Genomic DNA, 26,421 nt, shown 5'->3' on the forward strand with positions numbered 1-26,421 from the left:
TTGAATTTTTGTGTGGATTATAATTAATGGATATTGTTGTAGAAGTTGAAGTTTCTAAGTGGAAATTACAAACTTCAGAAGTCTTTTTAAAACTCAAATACACTACAAGTTTTACATGTCCTGCATTGAAGGAAAGCTATCCTGCAACAGGGAGATCAAATGAAGTATGGTTCTACTGTACATGAGTGGCAGTGTGTATCCGCTCTGCCAAATTCTTGTCATTGTCTAGTTAGGCTTGCTTAGGAACGGCAATGATGTAGTGAATTTAGAGACGGTCCAGGACCCAGGTTAGGTCTTCGTTTAGTGGGGTTGCAGGTAGCCTAGTGGTTAGAGCGTTGGACTAGTAACCGAAAGGTTGCAAGATTTAATCCCCGAGCTGACAAGGTAAAAATCTGTCAATCTGTCCCTGAACAAGCAGTTAACCCAATTTTCCTGGCACGTCATTGAAAGTAAGAATTTGTTCATAACTGACTTGCCTAGTTAAATAAAGGTCAAATATTTTTTTTTTTTTAAAGGGTGGTGAATATTGGAGTAGCTAGTTTTCCCATGATCAAACCAAATCAAAGTTTATTTGTCACGTGCGCCGAATACAACAGGTGTAGGTAGACCTTACAGTGAAATGCTTACTTACATGCTCTAACCAATAGTGCAAAAAAGGTGAACAATAGGTAAGTAAAGAAATAAAACAACAGTAAAAAGGCAGGCTATATACAGTAGTGAGGCTATAAAAGTAGCGAGGCTACATACAGACATCGGTTAGTCAGGCTGATTGAGGTACTATGTACAGTACATGAATGTATAGTTAAAGTGACTATGCATATATGATAAACAGAGTAGCAGCAGCGTAAAAGAGGGGTTGGGGGGGGCACACAATGCAAATAGTCCGGGTAACCATTTGGTTACCTGTTCAGAAGTCTTATGGCTTGGGGGTAAAAACTGATGAGAAGCCTTTTTGTCCTACTTGGGACTCTGGTACCGCCTGCCATGCGGTAGTAAAGAGAACAGTCTGTGGCTGGTGTCTTTGACAATTTTTAGGGCCTTCCTCTGACACCGCCTGGTGTAAAGGTCCTGGATGGCAGGCAGCTTAGACCCAGTGATGTACTGGGCCGTATTTACTACCCTCTGTAGTTCCTTGTCGAGCAATTGCCGTACCAGGCAGTGATGCAACCAGTCAGGATGCTCTCGATGTTGCAGCTGTAGAACCTTTTTGAGGATCTCAGGACCCATGCCAAATCATTTTAGTTTCCTGAGGGGGAATAGGCTTTGTCGCACTGTCTTGAAACACACTGTCTTGGTGTGTTTCACCATTCTAGTTTGTTGTTGATTTGGACACCAAGGAACTTGAAGCTCTCAACCTGCTCCACTACAGCTCCATTGATAAGAATGGGGGCGTGCTCGGTCTTCCTTTTTCTGTAGTCCACAATCATCTCCTTAGTCTTGGTTACGTTTAGGGATAGGTTGTTATTCTGGCACCACCCGGCCAGGTCTCCGACCTCCTCCCTATAGGCTGTCTCATCGTTGTCGGTGATCAGGCCTACCACTGTTGTGTTGTCTGCAAACTTAATGATGGTGTTGGAGTCGTGCCTTGCCATGCAGTCGTGGATGAACAGGGAGTACAGGAGGGGACTGAGCACGCACCCCTGTGGAGCGCCAGTGTTGAGGATCAGCATGGCAGATTTGTTGCTACCTACCCTCACCACCTGGGGGCGGCCCGTCTGGAAGTCCAGGATCCAGTTGCAGAGGGAGGTGTTTAGTCCCAGGATCCTTAGCTTAGTGATTGAGCTTTGAGGGTACTATGGTGTTGAACGCTGAGCTGTAGTCAATGAATAGCATTCTCACATAAGTGTCCCTTTTGTCCAGGTGGGAAAGGGCAGTGTGGAGTGCAATAGAGATTGCATCATCTGTGGATCTGTTTGGGCGGTATGCAAATTGGAGAGGGTCTAGGGTTTCTAGGAATAATGGGGGCCTTTCAAAGCACTTCATGGCTACGGACGTGGGTGCTACGGGTCTGTAGTCATTTAGGCAGGTTGCCTTTGTGTTCTTGGGCACAGGGACTATGGTGGTCTGCTTCATATACAGTGTGTGCGTCCATTTAGGACATTGGCCAGAGGTCAACTTCTGACAGGGAAGAGTTTGTGTTTAGTTGTCTGATGTAGCCTGTTATGACTGGGTTAACTATGACTGGGTCAATTATGACTGAGTCAACTATGACTGGGTTAATGATGACTGGGTCAACTATGACTGGGTTGACTATGACCGGGTTGACTATGACCGGGTCGACTATGACAGGGTCAACGATGACCGGGTTAATCATAACTAGTTCAACTATGACTGTGTTAACTATGACTGCTATGACTGGGTTAACAATGATCCGGTCAACTATGACTGGGTTAACTATGACTGCTATGACTGGTTTAACAATAACTGGGTCAACTATGACTTGGTTAACTAGAGATATTGTTATCCACGTCGGCACCAACGATGTTAGGATGAAACAGTCAGAGATCACCAAGCGCAACATAGCTTCTGCGTGTAAATCAGCTAGAAAGATGTGTCGGCATCGAGTAATTGTCTCTGGCCCCCTCCCAGTTAGGGGGAGTGATGAGCTCTACAGCAGAGTCTCACAACTCAATCGCTGGTTGAAAACTGTTTTCTGCCCCTCCCAAAAGATAGAATTTGTAGATAATTGGCCCTCTTTCTGGGACTCACCCACAAACAGGACCAAGCCCGACCTGCTGAGGAGTGACGGACTCCATCCTAGCTGGAAGGGTGCTCTCATCTTATCTACCAACATAGACAGGGCTCTAACTCCTCTAGCTCCACAATGAAATAGGGTGCAGGCCAGGCAGCAGGCTGTTAGCCAGCCTGCCAGCATAGTGGAGTCTGCCACTAGCACAGTCAGTGTAGTCAGCTCAGCTATCACCATTGAGACCGTGTCTGTGCCTCGACCTAGGTTGGGCAAAACTAAACATGGTGGTGTTCGCCTTAGCAATCTCACTAGGATAAAGACCACCTCCATTCCTGTCATTATTGAAAGAGATCATGATACCTCACATCTCAAAATAGGGCTACTTAATGTTAGATCCCTTACTTCAAAGGCAATTATAGTCAATGAACTAATCACTGATCATAATCTTGATATGATTGGCCTGACTGAAACATGGCTTAAGCCTGATGAATTTACTGTGTTAAATGAGGCCTCACCTCCTGGCTACACTAGTGACCATATCCCCCGTGCATCCCGCAAAGGCGGTGGTGGTGCTAACATTTACGATAGCAAATTTCAATTTACAAAAAAAAAAATGACGTTTTCGTCTTTTGAGCTTCTAGTCATGAAATCTATGCAGCCTACTCAATCACTTTTTATAGCTACTGTTTACAGGCCTCCTGTGCCATATACAGCGTTCCTCACTGAGTTCCCTGAATTCCTATCGGACCTTGTAGTCATAGCAGATAATATTCTAATCTTTGGTGAATTTAATATTCACATGGAAAAGTCCACAGACCCACTCCCAAAGGCTTTCGGAGCCATCATCGACTCAGTGGGTTTTGTCCAACATGTCTCTGGACCCACTCACTGTCACAGTCATACGCTGGACCTAGTTTTGTCCCATGGAATAAATGTTGTGGATCTTAATGTTTTTCCTCATAATCCTGGACTATCGGACCACCATTTTATTACGTTTGCAATTGCAACAAATAATCTGCTCAGACCCCAACCAAGGAACATCTAAATTCACAGACAACACAAAGATTCCTTGATGTCCTTCCAGATTCCCTCTGTCTACCCAAGGACGCCAGAGGACAAAAATCAGTTAACCACCTAACTGAGGAACTCAATTTAACCTTGTGCAATACCCTAGATGCAGTTGCACCCCTAAAAACTAAAAACATTTCTCATAAGAAACTAGCTCCCTGGTACACAGAAAATACCCGAGCTCTGAAGCAAGCTTCCAGAAAATTGGAACGGAAATGGCGCCACACCAAACTGGAAGTCTTCCGACTAGCTTGGAAAGACAGTACCGTGCAGTACCGAAGAGCCCTTACTGCTGCTCGATCATCCTATTTTTCTAACTTAATTGAGGAAAATAAGAACAATCCGAAATTCCTTTTTGATACTGTTGCAAAGCTAACTAAAAAGCAGCATTCCCCAAGAGAGGATGACTTTCACTTTAGCAGTGATAAATTCATGAACTTCTTTGAGGAAAATATTATGCTTATTAGAAAGCAAATTACGGACTCTTCTTTAAATCAGCGTATTCCTTCAAAGCTCAGTTGTCCTGACTCTGCACAACCCTCCCAGGACCTAGGATCAAGAGAGACGCTCAAGTGTTTTAGTACTATATCTCTTGACACAATGATGAAAATAATCATGGCCTCTAAACCTTCAAGCTGCATACTGGACCCTATTCCAACTAAACTACTGAAAGAGCTGCTTCCTGTGCTTGGACCTCCTATGTTGAACATAATAAACGGCTCTCTAACCACCGGATGTGTACCAAACTCACTAAAAGTGGCAGTAATAAAGCCACTGTATTGTCCTCAAAGCGGGCAAAAAAGTTATTTAGTCTGCCTGGGAGCAAGACATCCTGGTCCGTGACTGGGCTGGATTTCTTCCTGTAGTCTGTGATTGACTGTAGACCCTGCCACATGCCTCTTGTGTCTGAGCCGTTGAATTGAGATTCTACCTTGTCTCTGTACTGGCGCTTAGCTTGTTTGATAGCCTTGCGGAGGGAATAGCTGCACTGTTTGTATTCAGTCATGTTACCAGACACCTTGCCCTGATTAAAAGCAGTGGTTCAGTTTCACACGAATGCTGCCATCAATCCACGGTTTCTGGTTAGGGAATGTTTTAATCGTTGCTATGGGAACGACATCTTCAACGCACGTTCTAATGAACTCGCACACCGAATCAGCGTATTCGTCAATGTTGTTGTCTGACGCAATACGAAACATCTCCCAGTCCACGTGATGGAAGCAGTCTTGGAGTGTGGAGTCAGCTTGGTCGGACCAGCGTTGGACAGACCTCAGCGTAGGAGCCTCTTGTTTTAGTTTCTGTCTGTAGGCAGGGATCAACAAAATGGAGTCGTGGTCAACTTTTCCGAAAGGGGGGCGGGGCAGGGCCTTATATGCGTCGCGGAAGTTAGAGTAACAATGATCCAGGGTCTTTCCACCCCTGGTTGCGCAATCGATATGCTGATAAAATTTATTGGCCTGCAACGAAAACATGCGGTCTCTCCTTCACTGCAGCCGAGGTGAGTAAGACATTTAAACGTGTTAACCCTCGCAAGGCTGCAGGCCCAGACGGCATCCCCAGCCGCGCCCTCAGAGCATGCGCAGACCAGCTGGCCGGTGTGTTTACGGACATATTCAATCAATCCCTATACCAGTCTGCTGTTCCCACATGCTTCAAGAGGGCCACCATTGTTCCTGTTCCCAAGAAAGCTAAGGTAACTGAGCTAAACGACTACCGCCCCGTAGCACTCACATCCGTCATCATGAAGTGCTTTGAGAGACTAGTCAAGGACCATATCACCTCCACCCTACCTGACACCCTAGACCCACTCCAATTTGCTTACCGCCCAAATAGGTCCACAGACGATGCAATCTCAACCACACTGCACACTGCCCTAACCCATCTGGACAAGAGGAATACCTATGTGAGAATGCTGTTCATCGACTACAGCTCAGCATTCAACACCATAGTACCCTCCAAGCTCGTCATCAAGCTCGAGACCCTGGGTCTCGACCCCGCCCTGTGCAACTGGGTACTGGACTTCCTGACGGGCCGCCCCCAGGTGGTGAGGGTAGGCAACAACATCTCCTCCCCGCTGATCCTCAACACTGGGGCCCCACAAGGGTGCGTTCTGAGCCCTCTCCTGTACTCCCTGTTCACCCACGACTGCGTGGCCACGCACGCCTCCAACTCAATCATCAAGTTTGCGGACGACACAACAGTGGTAGGCTTGATTACCAACAACGACGAGACGGCCTACAGGGAGGAGGTGAGGGCCCTCGGAGTGTGGTGTCAGGAAAATAACCTCACACTCAACGTCAACAAAACTAAGGAGATGATTGTGGACTTCAGGAAACAGCAGAGGGAACACCCCCATCCACATCGATGGAACAGTAGTGGAGAGGGTAGCAAGTTTTAAGTTCCTCGGCATACACATCACAGACAAACTGAATTGGTCCACTCACACAGACAGCATCGTGAAGAAGGCGCAGCAGCGCCTCTTCAACCTCAGGAGGCTGAAGAAATTCGGCTTGTCACCAAAAGCACTCACAAACTTCTACAGATGCACAATCGAGAGCATCCTGGCGGGCTGTATCACCGCCTGGTATGGCAACTGCACCGCCCTCAACCGTAAGGCTCTCCAGAGGGTAGTGAGGTCTGCACAACGCATCACCGGGGGCAAACTACCTGCCCTCCAGGACACCTACACCACCCGATGCTACAGGAAGGCCATAAAGATCATCAAGGACATCAACCACCCGAGCCACTGCCTGTTCACCCCGCTGTCATCCAGAAGGCGAGGTCAGTACAGGTGCATCAAAGCTGGGACCGAGAGACTGAAAAACAGCTTCTATCTCAAGGCCATCAGACTGTTAAACAGCCCCCACTAACATTGAGTGGCTGCTGCCAACACACTGTCAATGACACTGACTCAACTCCAGCCGCTTTAATAATGGGAATTGATGGGAAATGATGTAAATATATCACTAGCCACTTTAAACAATGCTACCTTATATAATGTTACTTACCCTACATTATTCATCTCATATGCATACGTATATACTGTACTCTATATCATCGACTGCATCCTTATGTAATACATGTATCACTAGCCACTTTAACTATGCCACTTGGTTTACATACTCATCTCATATATATATACTGTACTCTATCATCTACTGTATCTTGCCTATGCTGCTCTGTACCATCACTCATTCATATATCCTTATGTACATATTCTTTATCCCCTTACACTGTGTATAAGACAGTAGTTTTTTGGAATTGTTAGTTAGATTACTTGTTCGTTATTACTGCATTGTCGGAACTAGAAGCACAAGCATTTCGCTACACTCGCATTAACATCTGCTAACCATGTGTATGTGACAAATAAAATTTGATTTGATTTGATTTAATAAAGCCTCTCTTGAAAAAGCCAAACCTTGACCCAGAAAATATAAAAAACTATCGGCCTATATCGAATCTTCCATTCCTCTCAAAATTTTTAGAAAAGGCTGTTGCGCAGCAACTTACTGCCTTCCTGAAGACAAACAATGTATACGAAATGCTTCAGTCTGGTTTTAGACCCCATCATAGCACTGAGACGGCACTTGTGAAGGTGGTAAATGACATTTTAATGGCATCGGACCGAGGCTCTGCATCTGTTCTCGTGCTCCTAGACCTTAGTGCTGCTTTTGATACCATCGATCACCACATTCTTTTGGAGAGATTGGAAACCCAAATTGGTCTACACGGACAAGTTCTGGCCTGGTTTAGATCTTATCTGTCGGAAAGATATCAGTTTGTCTCTGTGAATGTCCTCTGACAAATCAACTGTAAATTTCGGTGTTCCTCAAGGTTCTGTTTTAGGACCGCTATTGTTTTCACTATATATTTTACCTCTTGGGGATGTTATTCGAAAACATAATGTTAACTTTCACTGCTATGCGGATGACACACAGCTGTACATTTCAATGAAACATGGTGAAGCCCCAAAATTGCCCTTGCTAGAAGCATGTGTTTCAGACATAAGGAAGTGGATGGCTGCAAACGTTCTACTTTTAAACTCGGACAAAACAGAGATGCTTGTTCTTGGTCCCAAGAAACAAAGAGATCTTCTGTTGAATCTGACAATTAATCTTAATGGTTGTACAGTCGTCTCAAATAAAACTGTGAAGGACCTCGGCGTTACTCTGGACCCTGATCTCTTTTTTGAAGAACATATGAAGACCATTTCAAGGACAGCTTTTTTCCATCTACGTAACATTGCAAAAATCAGAAACTTTCTGTCCAAAAATGATGCAGAAAAATTAATCCATGCTTTTGTCACTTCTAGGTTAGACTACTGCAATGCTCTACTTTCCGGCTACCCAGATAAAGCACTAAATAAACTTCAGTTGGTGCTAAATACGGCTGCTAGAATCCTGACTAGAACCAAAAAATTTGATCATATTACTCCAGTGCTAGCCTCTCTACACTGGCTTCCTGTCAAAGCAAGGGCTGATTTCAAGGTTTTACTGCTAACCTACAAAGCATTACATGGGCTTGCTCCTACCTATCTCTCTGATTTGGCCCTGCCGTACATACCTACACGTACGCTATGGTCACAAGATGCAGGCCTCCTAATTGTCCCTAGAATTTCTAAGCAAACAGCTGGAGGCAGGGCTTTCTCTTATAGAGCTCCATTTTTATGGAACGGTCTGCATACCCATGTCAGAGACGCAAACTCGGTCTCAACCTTTAAGTCTTTACTGAAGACTCATCTCTTCAGTGGGTCATATGATTGAGTGTAGTCTGGCCCAGGAGTGGGAAGGTGAACGGAAAGGCTCTGGAGCAACGAACCGCCCTTGCTGTCTCTGCCTGGCCGGTTCCCCTCTTTCCACTGGGATTCTCTGCCTCTATCCCTATTACAGGGGCTGAGTCATTGGCTTACTGGGGCTCTCTCATGCCGTCCCTGGAAGGGGTGCGTCACCTGAGTGGGTTGATTCACTGATGTGGTCATCCTGTCTGGGTTGGCGCCCCCCCTTGGGTTGTGCCATGGCGGAGATCTTTGTGGGCTATACTCACCCTTGTCTCAGGATGGTAAGTTGGTGGTTGAAGATATCCCTCTAGTGGTGTGGGGGCTGTGCTTTGGCAAAGTGGGTGGGGTTATATCCTTCCTGTTTGGCCCTGTCCGGGGGTGTCCTCGGATGGGGCCACAGTGTCTCCTGACCCCTCCTGTCTCAGCCTCCAGTATTTATGCTGCAGTAGTTTATGTGTCGGGGGCTAGGGTCAGTTTGTTATATCTGGAGTACTTCTCCTGTCCTATTCGGTGTCCTGTGTGAATCTAAGTGTGCGTTCTCTAATTCTCTCCTTCTCTCTTTCTTTCTCTCTCTTGGAGGACCTGAGCCCTAGGACCATGCCCCAGGACTACCTGACATGATGACTCCTTGCTGTCCCCAGTCCACCTGACCGTGCTGCTGCTACAGTTTCAACTGTTCTGCCTTATTATTATACGACCATGCTGGTCATTTATGAACATTTGAACATCTTGGCCATGTTCTGTTATAATCTCCACCCGGCACAGCCAGAAGAGGACTGGCCACCCCACATAGCCTGGTTCCTCTCTAGGTTTCTTCCTAGGTTTTGGCCTTTCAAGGGAGTTTACCCTAGCCACCGTGCTTCTACACCTGCATTGCTTGCTGTTTGGGGTTTTAGGCTGGGTTTCTGTACAGCACTTTGAGATATCAGCTGATGTACGGAGGGCTATATCAATACATTTGATTTGATTTGATTTGATATGACTGCTATGACTGAGTTAACTACAACTGGGTCAACCATGACTGGGTTAACCATGACTGGGTTGTTAGTGTGTAGCCACAGTGTAGAGTGGGTCAAAGTAGTGTGTAGCCTCAGTGTGTGGAGTGGATCAGAGAAGAGTTGGTCAGAGTAGTGTGTAGCCTCAGTGTAGTGGGTCAGAGTAGCATGTAGCCTCAGTGTAGTGGGTCAGAGTAGTGTGTAGCCTCAGTGTAGAGTGGGTCAGAGTAGTGTGTAGCCTCAGTGTAGAGTGGGTCAGAGTAGTTTGTAGCCCCAGTGTGTGGAGTGGGTCAGAGTAGTGTGTAGCCTCAGTGTAGAGTGGGTCAGAATAGTGCGTAGCCTCAGTGTAGAGTGGGTCAGAGTAGTGTGTAGCCTCAGTGTAGAGTGGCCAGAGTAGTGTGTAGCCTCAGTGTGTAGAGTGGGTCAGAGTAGTGTGTAGCCTCAGTGTGTGGAGTGGGTCAGAGTAGTGTGTATCCTCAGTCTGTGGAGTGGGTCAGAGTAGTGTGTAGCCTCAGTGTGTAGAGTGGGTCAGAGTAGTGTGTATCCTCAGTGTAGAGTGGGTCAGAGTAGTGTGTAGCCTCAGTGTAGAGTGGGTCAGAGTATTGTGTAGCCTCAGTGGGTGGAGTGGGTCAGAGTAGTGTGTAGCCTCAGTGTAGTGGGTCAGAGTAGTGTGTAGCCTCAGTATAGAGTGGGTCAGAGTAGTGTGTATCCTCAGTCTGTGGAGTGGGTCAGAGTAGTGTGTAGCCTCAGTGTAGATGGGTCAGAGTAGTGTTTAGGCTCATTGTGTAGAGTGGGTCAGAGTAGTGTGTAGCCTCAGTGTGTAGAGTGGGTCAGAGTAGTGTGTAGCCTCAGTGTAGAGTGGGTCAGAGTAGTGTGTATCCTCAGTCTGTGGAGTGGGTCAGAGTAGTGTTTAGGCTCATTGTGTATAGTGGGTCATAGTAGTGTGTAGCCTCAGTGTGTAGAGTGGGTCAGAGTAGTGTGTAGCCTCAGTGTAGAGTGGGTCAGAGTAGTGTGTAGCCTGAGTGTAGAGTGGGTCAGAGTAGTGTGTAGCCTCAGTGTGTGGAGTGGGCCAGAGTAGTGTGTATCCTCAGTGTAGAGTGGGTCAGAGTAGTGTGTAGCCTCAGTGTGTGGAGTGGGTCAGAGTAGTGTGTAGCCTCAGTGTAGTGGGTCAGAGTAGTGTGTAGCCTCAGTGTGGAGTGGGTCAGAGTAGTGTGTAGCCTCAGTGTAGTGGAATGAGTAGTGAGTTCTCTCAGTGTGTAGAGTGGGTCAGAGTAGTGTGTAGCCTCAGTTTAGTGGGTCACAGTAGTGTGTAGCCTCAGTGTAGTGGGTCAGAGTAGTGTGTAGCCTCAGTGTAGAGTGAGTCAGAGTAGTGTGTAGTCTCAGTGTAAAGTAGGTCAGAATAGTGTGTAGCCTCAGTGTAAAGTGTGTCAGAGTAGTGTGTAGCCTCAGTGTATAGTGGGGTCAGAGTAGTGTGTATCCGCAGTGTGTTGAGTGGGTCAGAGTAGTGTGTAGCCTCAGTGTAGAGTGGGTCAGAGTAGTGTGTAGCCTCAGTTTAGTGGGTCAGAGTAGTGTGTAACCTCAGTGTAGAGTGGGTCAGAGTAGTGTGTAGCCTCAGTGTAGAGTGGGTCAGAGCAGTTTGTAGCCTCAATGTAGAGTGGGTCAGATAGTGTGTAGCCTCGGTGTCGAGTGGGTCAGAATAGTGTGTAGCCTCAGTGTCGAGTGGGTCAGAGTAGTGTGTAGCCTCAGTGTGTAGAGTGGGTCAGAGTAGTGTGTAGCCTCAGTGTAGTGGGTCAGAGTAGTGTGTAGCCTCAGTGTAGAGTGGGTCAGAGTAGTGTGTATCCTCAGTGTAGAGTGTGTAATAGTAGTGTGTAGCCTCAGTGTGTAGAGTGGGTCAGAGTAGTGTGTTCTCTCAGTGTGTAGAGTGGGTCAGAGTAGTGTGTGACCTACAGGCATACTATGTTCTGAGCCCTGGACAAAACAGGTCACTGGGGTCGAGCAAGGCCAAGGCACAGGGTCATCAGGGTCATCAATAACAATCCAGAAAGTAGAATAGCTCATATAATGCAATGGATTGATATATTGATATATTATATATATCATATATATTGATATATATCAAATTGAATGTCCCGATCATACAGTACCTGTCAAAAGTTTGGACACACCTTCTCATTCAAGGGTTTTTCTTTAAATTGAACATTTTCTACAATGTACAATAATAGTGAAGACATCAAAACTTCTTAACAAATATCAAACAAATAACAAACAAATATCACGTAGTAACCAAAGAAGTGTGAAACTTATAAAAATATATTTTACATTTCAGATTCTTTAAAGTACCCAACATTTGCCTTGATGACAGCTTTGCACAGTCTTGGCATTCTCTCAACCTGTTTCATGTGGAATGCTTTTCTAACAATCTTAAAAGAGTTCCAACATATGCTGGGCACTTGTTGGCTGCTTTTCCTTCACTCTGAGGTGCAACTTATCCCAAACTATCTCAATTGGGTTGAAGTCGGATGATTGTGGAAGCCAGGTCATCTGATGCACCACTCCATCACTCTCATTGGTCAAATAGCCCTTACACAGCCTGGAGGCAAGTTTTGTGTCATTGTCCTGTTGAAAAATGATAGTCCCTCTAAGCACAAACCAGATGGGATGGCATATCGCTGCAGAATGCTGTGGTAGCCTTGCTTTTTAAGTGTGCCTTGAATTCTAAATAAATCACAGACAGTGTCACCAGCAAAGCACCCCCACACCATCACACCTTCTCCTCCATGCTTCATGGTGGGAACCACATAAGCGGATATCATCAGTTCACCTACTCTGTGTCTCACAAAGACACAGCGGTTGGAACCAAAAAGCTCAAATTTGGGCTCATCAGACCAAAGGACAGATTTCCACAGGTCTAATGTCCATTGCTCGTGTTTCTTGACCTAATCAAGTCTCTTCTTCTCATTGGTGTCCTTTTAGTAGTGGTTTCTTTGCAGCAATTCAACCATGAAGGCCTGATACACGCAGTCTCCTCTGAACAGTCGATGTTGAGATGTGTCTGTACCCTGAGCTCTGTGAAGCATTTATTTTGGCTGCAATCTGAAGTGCAGTTAACTCTAATGAACTTATCCTCTGCAGCAGAGGTAATTCTGGGTCTTCCTTTCCTGTGGCGGTCCTCATGAGAGCCAGTTTCATCATAGGGCTTGATGGTTTTTGCGACTGACCTTCATGTCTTAAAGTCATGATGGACTGTAATTTCTCTTTGCTTATTTGAGGTGTTCTTGCCACAATATGGACTTGCTTTTCATACCAAATAGGGCTGTCTTCTGTATACCACCCCTACCTTGTCACAACACAACTGATTGGCTCAAATGCATTAAGAAGGAAAGAAATTCCACAAATTAACTTTTAACAAGGCACACCTGTTAATTGAAATGCAATCCAGGTGACTACCTCATGAAGCTGGTTGAGAGAATGCCAAGAGTGTGCAAAGCTGTCATCAAGGCAAAGGTTGGCTACTTTGATTAATCTAAAATATATTCTGATTTGTTTAACACTTTTTTTGGTTACTACTTGATTCCATATGTGTTATTTCATAGTTTTGATGTCTTCACTATTATTCTACAATGGAGAAAATAGTAAAAATAAAGAAAAATTAATGAGTAGGTGTGTCCAAACCTTTGACTGATACTGTACATAATTTTTGATCATTAAAAGGCAGAGTTCACAGCCAACTAATTTCGAGGGTGGATGGTTATTCAACAGCTGGACAGTTGTTGTTTTTCCTACAAACTTTTAGCCACAGTAGCTTAGATCAACACTTGGTTTGGTGGGAGGGTTTAGCAAACACATTAAGTAGGCTACCAGAAGTTTATAACTGGGCACATGGATTTGACAACAACAATAATCACATTCATCAATGTTGAAGAGAAATTTGAATTTTGATGTACATTTATTAAAGGGGCAATCTGTGATTCCTACATCCTTTGTTGGAGTTTTTAACTCTTGATATAAAGTGCCTTCAGAAGTATTCATACCCCTTGACTTATTCCACATTTTGTTGTGTTACAGCGGGAAATCAAAATGGATTAAATCGTTTTTTTTCTGAGATATGAGATATAAATGGCAAACATTTCAAATAACCGGTTTTTACTTTGGCATTATGGGGTATTCTGTGTAGATGGGAGAAAAATACATTAAATACGTTTTGAATTCAGACTTTAACACAACAAAATGGGGAATAAGTCAAGGGGTATGAATACCTGATGATGTCACATACCCATTGATTCTTGAGAAATATAATTTATAAATGCCTCATGAGCTTAGTTGAACTGTCATACCCCATCAGAACCCAAAATATAAGCTTGTTTTACTCCTTTGTTGATAAACAATGTAATTGTAGCTAAACAAACACTGTTCGCCTCAAAACGTGGTTAAAACTGTAATTGGGATTTAAGGAATGGCCATTCCTTGCATCCATAGCCCTGTTTATGAATTTACATTTCTCCAGCCTCATTATTTACCAAATCAATGCCAGGTGACCACTTTGTTGTTTGATCCACAGATTGCCCCTTTAAACATCATCAAAATGGTTTGTTGGCCATTTTTTACATAAATTAACTTATATACAGGTATTAACTATTGAGCAATACTAAAGGGTTTTGATTTCCCAGTTATGCCTATTTCAATTGTGCGTAAGGTTATGCAAATGAAATGTAGTCTCATGGCCACTAGGTGGAGGTAGCTGTATGCCATTTGAACTAGGCTCCCAAAGACAACAACAAGTGTGTTAAGGTTCAGCATAGCTGATAAGGCTACCACTTGTTGATTCCAAGCCCTCATTAAACTCTAAAAGCAGGGTACAGGCCTGCTTTATGCTGGCATAGGATCAACCTCATGCCAAAACTTCAGGTAGCCTATGTTCATGGACATGGGAATGGACATCCTCCTCAGGAATTTTCTTTGATTTTGACAACTGGGATTTGCTTTTCTCAAACCACATTTCATGGTGAGATGTTGAAAACATGCCTGTCATGAAAGGAAATTGTTCTGAGGTAGCTAGGGCCCCTTGTCCCCCATAGAAAAAACTGATCTACGATATGTTGAGTGACCCTCGGTTCAAAAGGCACTCGACATGAAATATGGTACATGGTTGGGGGCAAGTTTGGTTATGGGAAGCTGACAGAGAAACCACTGGTCGTTAGGCTACTGTTTGTTTAGCTCCTCTGTGGAGGAAAACATTGTGAAACGCACTACTAGCTCTCACAGTCTCATGTCAGAATAAGACCTTCATCCATGTTTCTCAAATTTCGAAGTTGTTGCAAACGCCAAATTGTTTAAGGTTAACGTTAGGCATTAACTCCTGAAATCTTAAGGTTAGGCATTAACTCCGAATGGTAAGGGTTAAGGGTTGGGATAGACTTTTTTAAAAACACACTAAAAAACTTTCTTTGCTGGATTTCAAACTTGCAACTTTTGTAATTAGAGGCAAGTGTTTACGCCATCTGCCATCCTCGTCCACAATGCTTTAGCAATACCAAAACCGGCTTGAAGGTAACAATGCTCACTGTTGCCCCCAGTGGCAGGTTTCCACATAATCTCCCGACGACCTCAGACATGGATGGATGTCGAATACTGACTTGTATCACGTGTGACCTGGCTGGAGACGCAGATGCCTGTGTCTCACTAACGCAGCACTCTCACTAACGCATTACATAACAACAGAGAGAGCGAGAGCGAAAGAGAGAGGCATATGCAGGAACATCTCCTCTTCTCCATCTCCCTCTCACACACACATACACAAACACAGTGCCTGACTGTCTTAGTCTACGTGAAAATCACTGGTAACAGCAACCAGATGGTGGGAGGAACAAGGCCTACCAGATCCTTCACACACACTCACACACACCAACACACACACAAACATAGCACAGAGCCTAGCGGAGCCCAGAGGAGCTCAGTAAACAGTGGCAATCAGAACCCCATCAGACCTATTGAAGACCTGCCAAGTCCTACTAGACCCAGAGAGAGCAAGGAGCCACAGTCTCGGAGCATTTTTACTGCCCACGAAGGACAAATAAAGCAAAGGCATTACAACACAAATATATGTGTCTGGCCTGTCTCAATCTGGGATGACCTCCACATCAAATACACAACCTGGACGGAGTTGAGGGAGAAATAGATATATGGATGTTTTATACTGTTTCTTCTCTTTGTGGGATGTTTTTTTTAAGGGGGGCTGAACTTGCAGCTGTGCGCCGAATTGATGATTACTTCCCACTGGGCACATACTGGTTGAATCAACGTTGTTTCCACGTCATTTCAATGAAATTACATTGAACCAACGTGGAATAGACTTTGAATTGACGTCTGTGTCCAGTGGATTGAGTTCTGCCAGATGTGGGCAGGATATAAATAAACCCAAGGAAAACTGTTACAGTACTAATCATTCTGTGACATGATTTTGTCCTATAATCTCGCAAATCTCAGTTTAAGATGAAACTGACTTCATGGCCAAAATTATCCTAGTTACACTTTGCAGTCAGTTTTTTGCACTATAATATCTGTTTTTGACTCATATCAATCATTCTGGTCGCTTTCAAAACAAGACGTTGCTTTTTTAGGGGCAGTCGCTCTTTAATGTCTGTTTCTGATTTTATTTGGTCCTACCTGTACTTTGTACTGTTGAAACAATGTTTGGATATTTTACTGTATATACTGTAGATCATGAGGTACTACTGGCCATCTGGGCGAGGCAGCGAAATGCTACTGGCAACCTCATTTGGGATTGAAATACAAGAAAATGGATTGGGATGGATCAATAGCTAAGGTTATAATATGTTGGTAAAGACTGCTATAACAAAGCAGGGTAACTATATTGGGAGTGTATATTGAGTTGTACTGAGTGAGATAACTATCTTAACTCACAATTTGTAAGAAATTAGGGAAAACCATCATTGCTTTGCTTACATGTACAGTTTACATCCTACACATGCTAACCATTGTAATCACATGCTAACCATTGTAAGTGCTGAACTTTTACCCTCTCTGTCTACAATGAAAGATATGGGGAGCATTGGCTTCTTTCTTTTATCTAACTTATCTCTCTGTTTTCCTACAAGAGAGGGACATTGTCACCCTCACTTTCACTGTCAGGGAACATAAAGTTCTCTATGGCTCTGTCATCATCAACATTTCCCTATTTCTAACCATCCAATTTCCATTCACAGACCTACTTCTCCTTCTCCTCTCCTTCCACTTTCTTCTCTCCATCCCCTCCTCTAGTGCCTCCTCTCCACTTTTCCCATGCTCATCCTCTTTTCCCATGCTCCTCTTCTTTTCCTATGCTCCTCCTCTTTTCCTATGCTCTTCCTCTTTTCCTATGCTCATCCTCTTTTCCCATGTTCCTCTTCTTTTCCTATGCTCCTCCTCTTTTCCCATGCTCATCCTCTTTTCCCATGTTCCTCCTCTTTTCCCATGTTCCTCCTCTTTTTCTATGCTCCTCTTTTCCCATGCTCCTCCTCTTTTCCCATGTTCCTCCTCTTTTACCATGCTCCTGCTTTTTCCCCATGCTTCCTCCTCTTTTACCATGCTCCTCTTCTTTTCCCATGTTCCTCCTCTTTTCCCATGCTCCTCCTCTTTTCCCATGTTCCTCCTCTTTTTCCATGCTCCTCTTCTTTTCCCATGCTCCTCCTCTTTTCCCACGCTCCTCATCTTTCCCTTCTCATCTCTTTTATTGTCTCATCTCTCTGCTATACATTTAGTCTATTTTTCTGACCCTGAGCTTCCGAAAACCACTCAACACAGAAGCTGCGAGGCACATCTTAGCATTCATATGCATTCAATCATGGCTGTGGCGTATACAGGCAGAGGCTTCTATGTAAGGTTAAAGCTATAGGTTAATCCTTAAGAGTCTATTGACTCTCCCCTATGTCAATCTAAATAACACAACAAAAGAATCCCATCAAAACCCATCAGTTTAAGATAGAGATATCAGCTTGGGCTGCGTCTCAATCCATCATGTCCGCCTATGTCGGCCTTTCGCATCTGCAGTAGAAGGCTTGTGATTGTGGCCTATGGAATCTCATCACACTCCTCTTGATTGGTTGTGTGAAGTTGCTGGATATTGGTGGGAATGTTAACACACTGTCCTGCACGGTGATACAGAGCATCCCAAACATGCTCAATGGGTGACATTTCTGGTGAGTATGCAGGCCATAGAAGAACTGGGACATTTTCAGCATCCAGGAATTGTGTACAGATCCTTGCGACATGGGGCTGTGCATTATCATGCTGAAACATGAGGCTATGGCAGCGGGATCTCGTCAGGATCAGGATCTCGTTACGGTATCTCTGTGCATTCAAATTGCAATCAATAAAATGCAATTGTGCTTGTTGACATCAGAAAATAGCTCGCCCACAAGCCACCTTCTGCCGTCTGCTCGGTACAGTTGAAACCAGATTTCATCCTTGAAGAGCAAACTTCTCCAGCATGCCAGTGGCCATTGAAGCTGATCATTTGCCCACTGAAGTTGTTACGACGCCAAACTGCAGTGAGGTCAAGACCTAAGTGAGGACTATGAGCACGCGGACTAGCTTCCGTGTGACGGTTTCTAACAGTTTGTGCAGAAATTCTTTGATTGTGCAAACCCACATTTTCATCTGCTTTCCAGGTGGCTGGTCTCAGACGATTCTGCAGGTGAAGAAGCCGAATGTGGAGGTCTGGTTGAACATACTGCCAAATTCTCCAAAATTATATTGGAGGCAGTTTATGGAAGAGAAATTAACATGTAATTCTCGGGCAACAGTTCTGATGGACATTCCTTCAGTCAGCATGCCAATTGCATGCCCCCTCAAAACTTAGGACATCTGTAGCATTGTGTTGTGTGACAAAACTGCACAGCGGCCTTTTATTGTCCCCAGCACAAGGTGCACCTGTTTAATGATCATGCTGTTTAATCAGCTTCTTGATATGCCACATCTGTCAGGTGGATGGATTATCTAGGCAAAGGAGAACTGGTTGGCTCAAATGCATTAAGAAGGAAAGAAATTCCACAAATTAACAAGACACACCTGTTAATTGAAATGCGTTCCAGGTGACTACCTCATGAAGCTGATTGAGAGAATGAGTGTGCAAAATGAGTGTCCAAGAGTGTGCAAAGCTGTCATGAAAGCAAAGGGTGCCTACTTTGAATAATCTCAAATATAAAATATATTTAGATTTGTTTAACACTTTTTTGCAAACTACATGATTTCATATGTGTTATTTCATAGTTGTGATATCTACACTATTATTCCACAATGTAGAAAATAGTAAAAATAAAGAAAAACCATTGAATGAGTAGGTGTGTCCAAACTTGACTGGTACTGTGTGTATATATATATATATATATATATATATATATAAAGAAAAGGATATATATATTTGCTGAGCTTTCTTATAAATGTCATATATCTCCTAAATATAGGACAGACACTTCAAAACCTTATTTCTTAGATACATTTTTGGGGAATTTATGAATGTGTTATTCATCAACAGGCTATAGTAATAAAGGCCAAATTCAATATTTGATCACATATTTCTTTAGATTGTCTTTTTCTTTTACATAAAGGGGTCCTAAATTTAGCTAAATGATCCATAGTATGATCATCTTAAAACATTTCCATATGTTAGCATCTGTTCACTCTGCATACCTTTAACACTGGGTGACGTACTTCACACACAAACATGCACACACACACATACACACATACACACACACACACACACACACATTTGTTTCACTATCCTCATGGGGACCAAACAATTGATTCCCGCTCAAAATGTATTTCCCCTAACCCCTAAACCTAACCCTAACCCTAAACCTAACCCCTAAGCCTAAAATAGCCTTTTTCCCTGTGGGGACCGGCGAAATGTCCCCAATTATCCGAATTGTCCTTGTTTAGATAGTAAAACCAAAAAGACACACACACATACATTACACACACACTTACAAACACACATACAGTACACACATACTCACCGAGGTACTGTCCCTTGCCCTCTCGGAAGGGGGGTCCCACGGGGCCCTTCATCATGGGCTGCATGTACTTCATCTGGGGCATGGGGGGGTAGCCTCCCCCAAGGACACGGCCTCCCAGCAGCAGAAGCACACAGACAGGAGCCAACAGCATGGTCATTAGGCTCCTAGGCTCCTAGGCTCCAGGCTCAGCCACTAACAACTGGAATGGAGAGAATGAGAAAAAGGAGAAGTGGAGAGATGAATGAATGATTATGGTCATTGGAGAGAGAGATGTTGCCCATGCCAATAAAGCAACTTAAATTTACATTGAATTGAGAGAGAGAGAGTTTTGGTGATTCTGGAAAACAAAATCATATTCTCTTGAATGACAAAAAAAACTTGATACAGAGATGAAGCGGGATAATTTTCACATCTCTGCTTATCTGAAACCATGCCAGTGGGTCGTTCTAGGTAGGTCGCATTAGAACTCTACTGCCAGTGGGTCGTTCTAGGTAGGTCGCATTAGAACTCTACTGCCAGTGGGTCGTTCTAGGTAGGTCGCATTAGAACTCTACTGCCAGTGGGTCAGTCTAGGTAGGTCGCATTAGAACTCTACTGCCAGTGGGTTGGTCTGATTAGTATTAGAACTCTACTGCCAGTTGGTCGGTCTGATTAATATTAGAACTCTACTGCCAGTGGGTTGGGCTGATTAGTAGTAGAACTCTACTGCCAGTGGGTTGGTCTGATTAGTAGTAGAACTCTACTGCCAGTGGGTCGGTCTAGGTAGGTAGCATTAGAACTCTACTGCCAGTGGGTCGTTCTGATTAGTAGTTGAACTCTACTGCCAGTGGGTTGGTCTGATTAGTAGTAGAACTCTACTGCCAGTAGGTCGGTCTGATCAGTAGTAGAACTCTACTGCCAGTGCGTTGGTCTGATTAGTATTAGAACTCTACTGCCAGTGCGTTGGTCTGATTAGTAGTAGAACTCTACTGCCAGTGGGTCGATCTAGGTAGGTCGCATTAGAACTCTACTGCCAGTGGGTTGGTCTGATTAGTAGTAGAACTCTACTGCCAGTGGGTTGGTCTGATTAGTAGTAGAACTCTACTGCCAGTGCGTTGGTCTGATTAGTATTAGAACTCTACTGCCAGTGCGTTGGTCTGATTAGTAGTAGAACTCTACTGCCAGTGGGTCGATCTAGGTAGGTCGCATTAGAACTCTACTGCCAGTGGGTTGGTCTGATTAGTAGTAGAACTCTACTGTCAGTGGGTCGGTCTGGGTAGGTAGCATTAGAACTCTACTGCCAGTGGGTTGGTCTGATTAGTATTTTAACTCTACTGCCAGTGGGGTGGTCTGATTAGTAGTATAATTCTACTGCCAGTAGGTTGGTGTGATTAGTATTTGAACTCTACTGCCAGTGGGTTGGTCTGATTAGTAGTAGAACTCTACTGTCAGTGGGTTCGTCTAATTAGTAATAGAATTCTACTGCCAGTGGGTTAGTCTAATTAGTAATAGAACTCTACTGCCAGTAGGTTGGTCTGATTGGCATTAGAACTCTACTGCCAGTGGGTCGGCTTAGGTAGCATTAGAACTCTACTGCCAGTGTTCAATGTTCAACAGCCTAAGTTTTGTGCCATGAGGACAGCCAAGGATGTCATTCAAATCCATGTGTAGCATCCATGCGTGTGTGTTTGTGTGTGTGTTTGTGTGTTTGTGTGTGTACTGTATGTGTCCTTTCATGTGTTTACTGGATATGTGTGTGTGCTGTATGTTTTTAAGTGTGGTTTTGGACCCACCCAGGTGCCATGGTGGCCGTACCAGGTCTGGGTCTGGGCTAACGTGTTACTGGCTTAATGTTTGTTTTACCTGTCAGAGCTCAGCTGGGCCTGTTTGCTTTAATTTATCGTGTCATCCTCATGTTACCACCACCAAATATTTACAGAACCCTGATCAGGTGCAAGAGGGGAAACCACCACTGTGTGTGTGTGTGTGTGTGTGTGTGTGTGTGTGTGTGTGTGTGTGTGTGTGTGTGTGTGTGTGTGTGTGTGTGTGTGTGTGTGTGTGTGTGTGTGTGCGAAACATAAAGTGGATGCATCCAAGGGTGTGAAAATAGGACAATATCCTCTCCTCCCTTTTCCTCCTCTGTAGTTTTTGTTTTGCGACTGTTGGTTTTCAGAAGCTCTCTAATGATTAGAATTGACATAAGTTGAAATCCCAACCCTGCCCTAGAATACCCTGATGTTTCTACACCTCCATATAGCAGGAGGCAGAGAGACAGGGTCTCCACCTTCATAAATCAGGAAGCAGAGAGACTGGGACTACACCTCCATAAAGCAGGAAACAGAGAGACAGGGACTACACCTACATAAATCAGGAAGCAGAGAGACTGGGACTACACCTCCATAAAGCAGGAAACAGAGAGACAGGGTCTCCACCTCCATAAAGCAGGAAGCAGAGAGACAGGGACCTCACCTCCATAAAGCAGGAAGCAGAGAGACAGGGTCTACTCCTCCATAAATCAGGAAGCAGAGAGACTGGGACTACACCTCCATAAAGCAGGAAGCAGAGAGACAGGGACTACACCTCCATAAAGCAGGAAGCAGAGAGACAGGGACAACACCTCCTTAAAGCAGGAAGCAGAGAGACAGGGACTACACCTCCGTAAAGCAGGAGGCAGAGAGACAGGGACTACACCTCCTTAAAGCAGGAGGCAGAGAGACAGGGACTACACCTCCATAAAGCAGGAAGCATAGAGACAGGGACTACACCTCCTTAAAGCAGGAGGCAGAGAGACAGTGATAACCACACCCTCACTTCATAGATCTTCACTTGCAGCAAACAATAATGTCCTCCACAAAATGACCTGCCCTTTTGAGTAGCCTACACTCTCCATTTACCGACAGTTGGAGCTGTAATTTCACCTTCTTCCATGGCTGTTATCTACAAATGTATATGCAGACTGTGTTCTTAATTTACAATGATTATATCAAGATAACTTCCTATTAGCTAGCTAACCAGCTATTGACATGTAATTAACTTAGTTAGCAGCTCAGTTGAGTTAGCCTACAACAGTGTTCACAAACTGGCAGCCTGCAGACCTAATTTGGCCCGCGGGTGACTTCATTTGGTTCCCCTAGTTTTGTGAGAAAACAAATAAATAAATAATGATATTTTTTTATATTTCCATTTTCATTAAAAACACCAGGAAATCAGCTCCAAGTCATTTTAATGTAAGAAATCTCTTCCCAATTATTCCCACGCATAATAGAGAGACACGTGATCGTATACAAATGTAAGCAGGGCGTGAAATTATTATGTTTTAGTCAAACATTATATCTGTTTGGGCTTCTTGCGGTCAATTTGCAGTAAACAAATTATTTGTCATTTGAATCTAGTCAATGATCCCTGGCCTAAAAAGTGGCTAGCTAGCTAATAATACATAATTTTACTTACTTGAATAAGTTCTTCCACTGCCTCTGTTTTTTGGTCCCTTAAAAATCTAAATAAGGGGCAATCTTCACAATATTTTAGATGGTAGCAAAGCACAGCCATAAGACATGTGGACGAATGGAGACAAGGAAAAACGTGTGTTTGCCACCAGAGTGGTTTAGAACTTTTGTGCTGTTTTGACTTTAATTAACAGCGTAATCCACTTTCAATTTCAATAAATATAAATTGTGGACTGTAGACCACACTTGATAACTTGAAAACTAGCACTTGAAACTAGCAAAGGCAACAACAACTTCCCAGATGGAAAACAATGACGAACATAGCACACAGCAGCCCTTCTATTGGCGTTTGTTGAGAGGGTTCAACCTCTTGAAGCTAGGGGGCACTATTTTTATGTTTGGAAAAATAACGTTCCCAAAGTAAACGGCCTATTTCTCAGGCCCAGAATCTAGAATATGCATATAATTGTCAGATTAGGACAGAAAACACTCTAAAGTTTCCAAAACTGTCAAAATATTGTCTGTGAGTTTAACAGAACTGATATTGCAGGTGAAAACATGAGGAAAATCAAACCAGGAAGTGGCTTCTATTTTGAAAGCTCCATGTTCCATAGCCTGCCTTCGCTCCATTTAAAGGGATATCAACCAGATTCCTTTTCCTATCGCTTCCTCAAGGTGTCAACAGTCTTTAGACATACTTTCAGGCTTTTATTTTGAAATATGAGCAAGAAAGATAACATCGCGTCAGTGGATAGCTGGGTGTTCGCATGAGTTTTGCTTGCGCAACAGAGCTTGGGCAGCCATTGTGTCTCCCTCTCCTACTGAAAAAGGGACAGTGCCGGTTGATATATTATCGATTATATATTTTAAAAACAACCTGAGGATTGATTATAAAAAACATTTGACATGTTTCTGTGGACATTACGGATACTATTTGGAATTTTCGTATGCGATGTCGTGACCGCTCGAGCCTGTGGATTTCTGAACATAACGCACCAAACATATGGAGGTATTTTGGATGTAAAAATAATCTTTATGGAACAAAAGGAACATTTATTGTGTAACTGGGAGTCTCGTGAGTGCAACCATCCGAAGATCATCAAAGGTAAGCGATTCATTTTATTGCTTTTCTGATTTTCGTGACCAAGCTACTTTGATGCTAGGTGTTCATAATATTTTGTATAGTGATCGATAAACTCACACAAACGCTTGGATTGCTGTCGCTGTAAAGCATATTTTCAAAATCTGACACGACAGGTGGATTAACAACAAGCTAAGATGTGTTTTGCTATATTGCACTTGTGATTTCATGAATATAAACATTTTTAGTAATTTTATTTGAATTTGGTGCTCTGCAATTCAGCGGTTGTTGATGAAAATGATCCAGCTAAAGGGATCCGTGCGTCAAGAAGTTTAATTAAAATGTTACAACAAATTCAAATCTTGCCACTGGGAGTCAGTGGACCATTCAAACCGTTTTTGCAGTACAAAATTCTGCAGACCTCCAAGGGAGGCGTGACAATGACGTGATTTTGGAGGTATGGCAACCCAAGACTATGTTTCCACATACAGCAGGGCTCCTCTCTGGGCACTCTGAGAAATGAGCTGCCCTTAGTCTCTGGTAGTTCGCTGGCTCACCTCCCCTCTCCTTCCACTCTTTTATCTATCCCTTCTCCATATGCTCCCTTCATCACTGCACTTCTCTGGCTATCCTCCTCTCTTTCATTTCACACATCCCTCATCCTCTCTTCCATCTTTATTGTTCTCTCTGGTATTCTGAAGGAGGGCTTTTGACCTCACAGTGATGCTCGCACTGCGACCATCAGGCGGTTTGAAGCCCAAAGTTTGGTGGTTGGACTTGTATTTCTGGAGGACTATAGCTTTGTCTAGTAGTAGTAGGAGCCCACACTGCCACATATGTCAAGTCGTTCTCGTTAAGCCTTGGACACTAAACTGTTTTGATAGAGTTTGGCCAAAGCCATTTTAAGGGCGTTTTAGCCATCAAGGGTTCTGCTTACCTACTTATTAAATCACATCAAAGAACATATTGGTTCTTATTCTGCAAAACTCTGTATTTTGATCTGTATAGTTTTTGAGACCCAGCATTTTGGTTCTAAGCAATAGGTTCTAAGGAAGTGTCTGTGCTAAGTACTTCAAATGGTGTTCGCTCCATCACCGCGTGTGGTAAGTTCATATCTGGTTCTGTTTAGTAGCTCCACTCTTTTCCTGTGGTTGTTTGGTGCTAGTGAGCAAATCGTTTGGTGGTTGATGTCTGATTCTACAGCCATGTTAGGCTGGGTTTTTCAAAGCCTTCACCAAGCTCTTGTAATTAGTCATGTCTGGTGTGTGTGTGCGTGTGTGTGTCGTGTGCGTGTAGAATCCCGCTGAAAAAGACTGACTTCCTCTCACTACTCATACTGTTTGGTTCTAGAGCCCAATCCAGGAAAAACATGATCACCAGAGAGACAGAGAGAGACAGAGAGACATAGAGAGAGAGACAGAGAGAGAGAGAGAACAGTGGTAGCCCAGTGGTTGGTTCTTGGCTGGCTAAGGGTGTGTTGTTTTGTGGTGAGAGTAATGTAGACGAGTGTTACTGTGCCCAGCGTCCTGCAGGCGTCTGAACATTCACACAGACACACACACACGCACGCATGCACACACACACACACACACACACACACTGGCCTGCTGCTCCACAACTGCCACACAATCTGTTTATCAACTGTTTTTCTTGAAAAGCTCTGCAGACAAAGTCTCACGCAATCCTGTGTGGCTGGCCACACCAGCCTTCTGCCGGCCTGGGACACAAACACTCAGTCTTGAACACACACACACACACACACACACACACACACACATGCAAACATTTGAATATCTAACGACTCTACACTCGTAGAAAAAAACGGTTTCCAAAAAGGTTCTTCGTCTGTCACCATAGGAGAACCCTTCTTTGTTCCATGTAGATCCCTTTTGGGTTCCATGTAGAACCCATCAATGGTAAAATGTGGATTTTATTTCTATTTCTTGGTCAAATATGGCTGGTGTTGACTTCCTGAAAAGTTTGTTTTATTCCAGTAGAATAACTGGTGAACACTACCACTCTTCAACCACTACGACATCACAATGCTGGAGATCATGACCAAACCTCAACCACAACCACATGGCATAACTGGAGAGCTTCACCATACCTTAACCACAACCACATGTGTACAACCAGATCTCAACTTCAACCACATTACAGCATAACTGTCCACTATTGGCAAACTTCAACCAAGAGCATAACCATATTAACTTATAGACCACAACCACAAAGCAATACCCAATGTCTCACCTCAGCAACTGAAGCACCCTACTTCAGTAAGGCCCTAGTGAATCTGCTCTACTTCAGCTCAATACTGAAAGAAAGCACTTTTCCTAAGTACCTTGCTTCCCATTGAAAAACCTTACAATC

At 43.9% G+C, this 26,421-nt stretch overlaps 1 protein-coding gene across 6 annotated transcripts in view; it reads right to left on the minus strand.

Moving 5' to 3' along the window:
* Positions 1–26,421, minus strand: part of LOC112248039 (collagen alpha-2(VIII) chain-like) — a 131,943-nt gene that overhangs the window by 7,920 nt on the left and 97,602 nt on the right. For all 6 annotated transcript variants that reach the window (XM_042295305.1, XM_042295302.1, XM_042295300.1 and 3 more), the window contains one exon: positions 19,546–19,744. In XM_042295305.1, coding sequence (XP_042151239.1) covers positions 19,546–19,702 — 157 coding nt within the window. In that variant the 5' untranslated portion in view covers positions 19,703–19,744. The remainder of the gene's footprint in view (positions 1–19,545; positions 19,745–26,421) is intronic.

Source organism: Oncorhynchus tshawytscha, linkage group LG13 (genome assembly GCF_018296145.1).
Source record: "Oncorhynchus tshawytscha isolate Ot180627B linkage group LG13, Otsh_v2.0, whole genome shotgun sequence".
Lineage (NCBI taxonomy): Eukaryota > Metazoa > Chordata > Actinopteri > Salmoniformes > Salmonidae > Oncorhynchus > Oncorhynchus tshawytscha.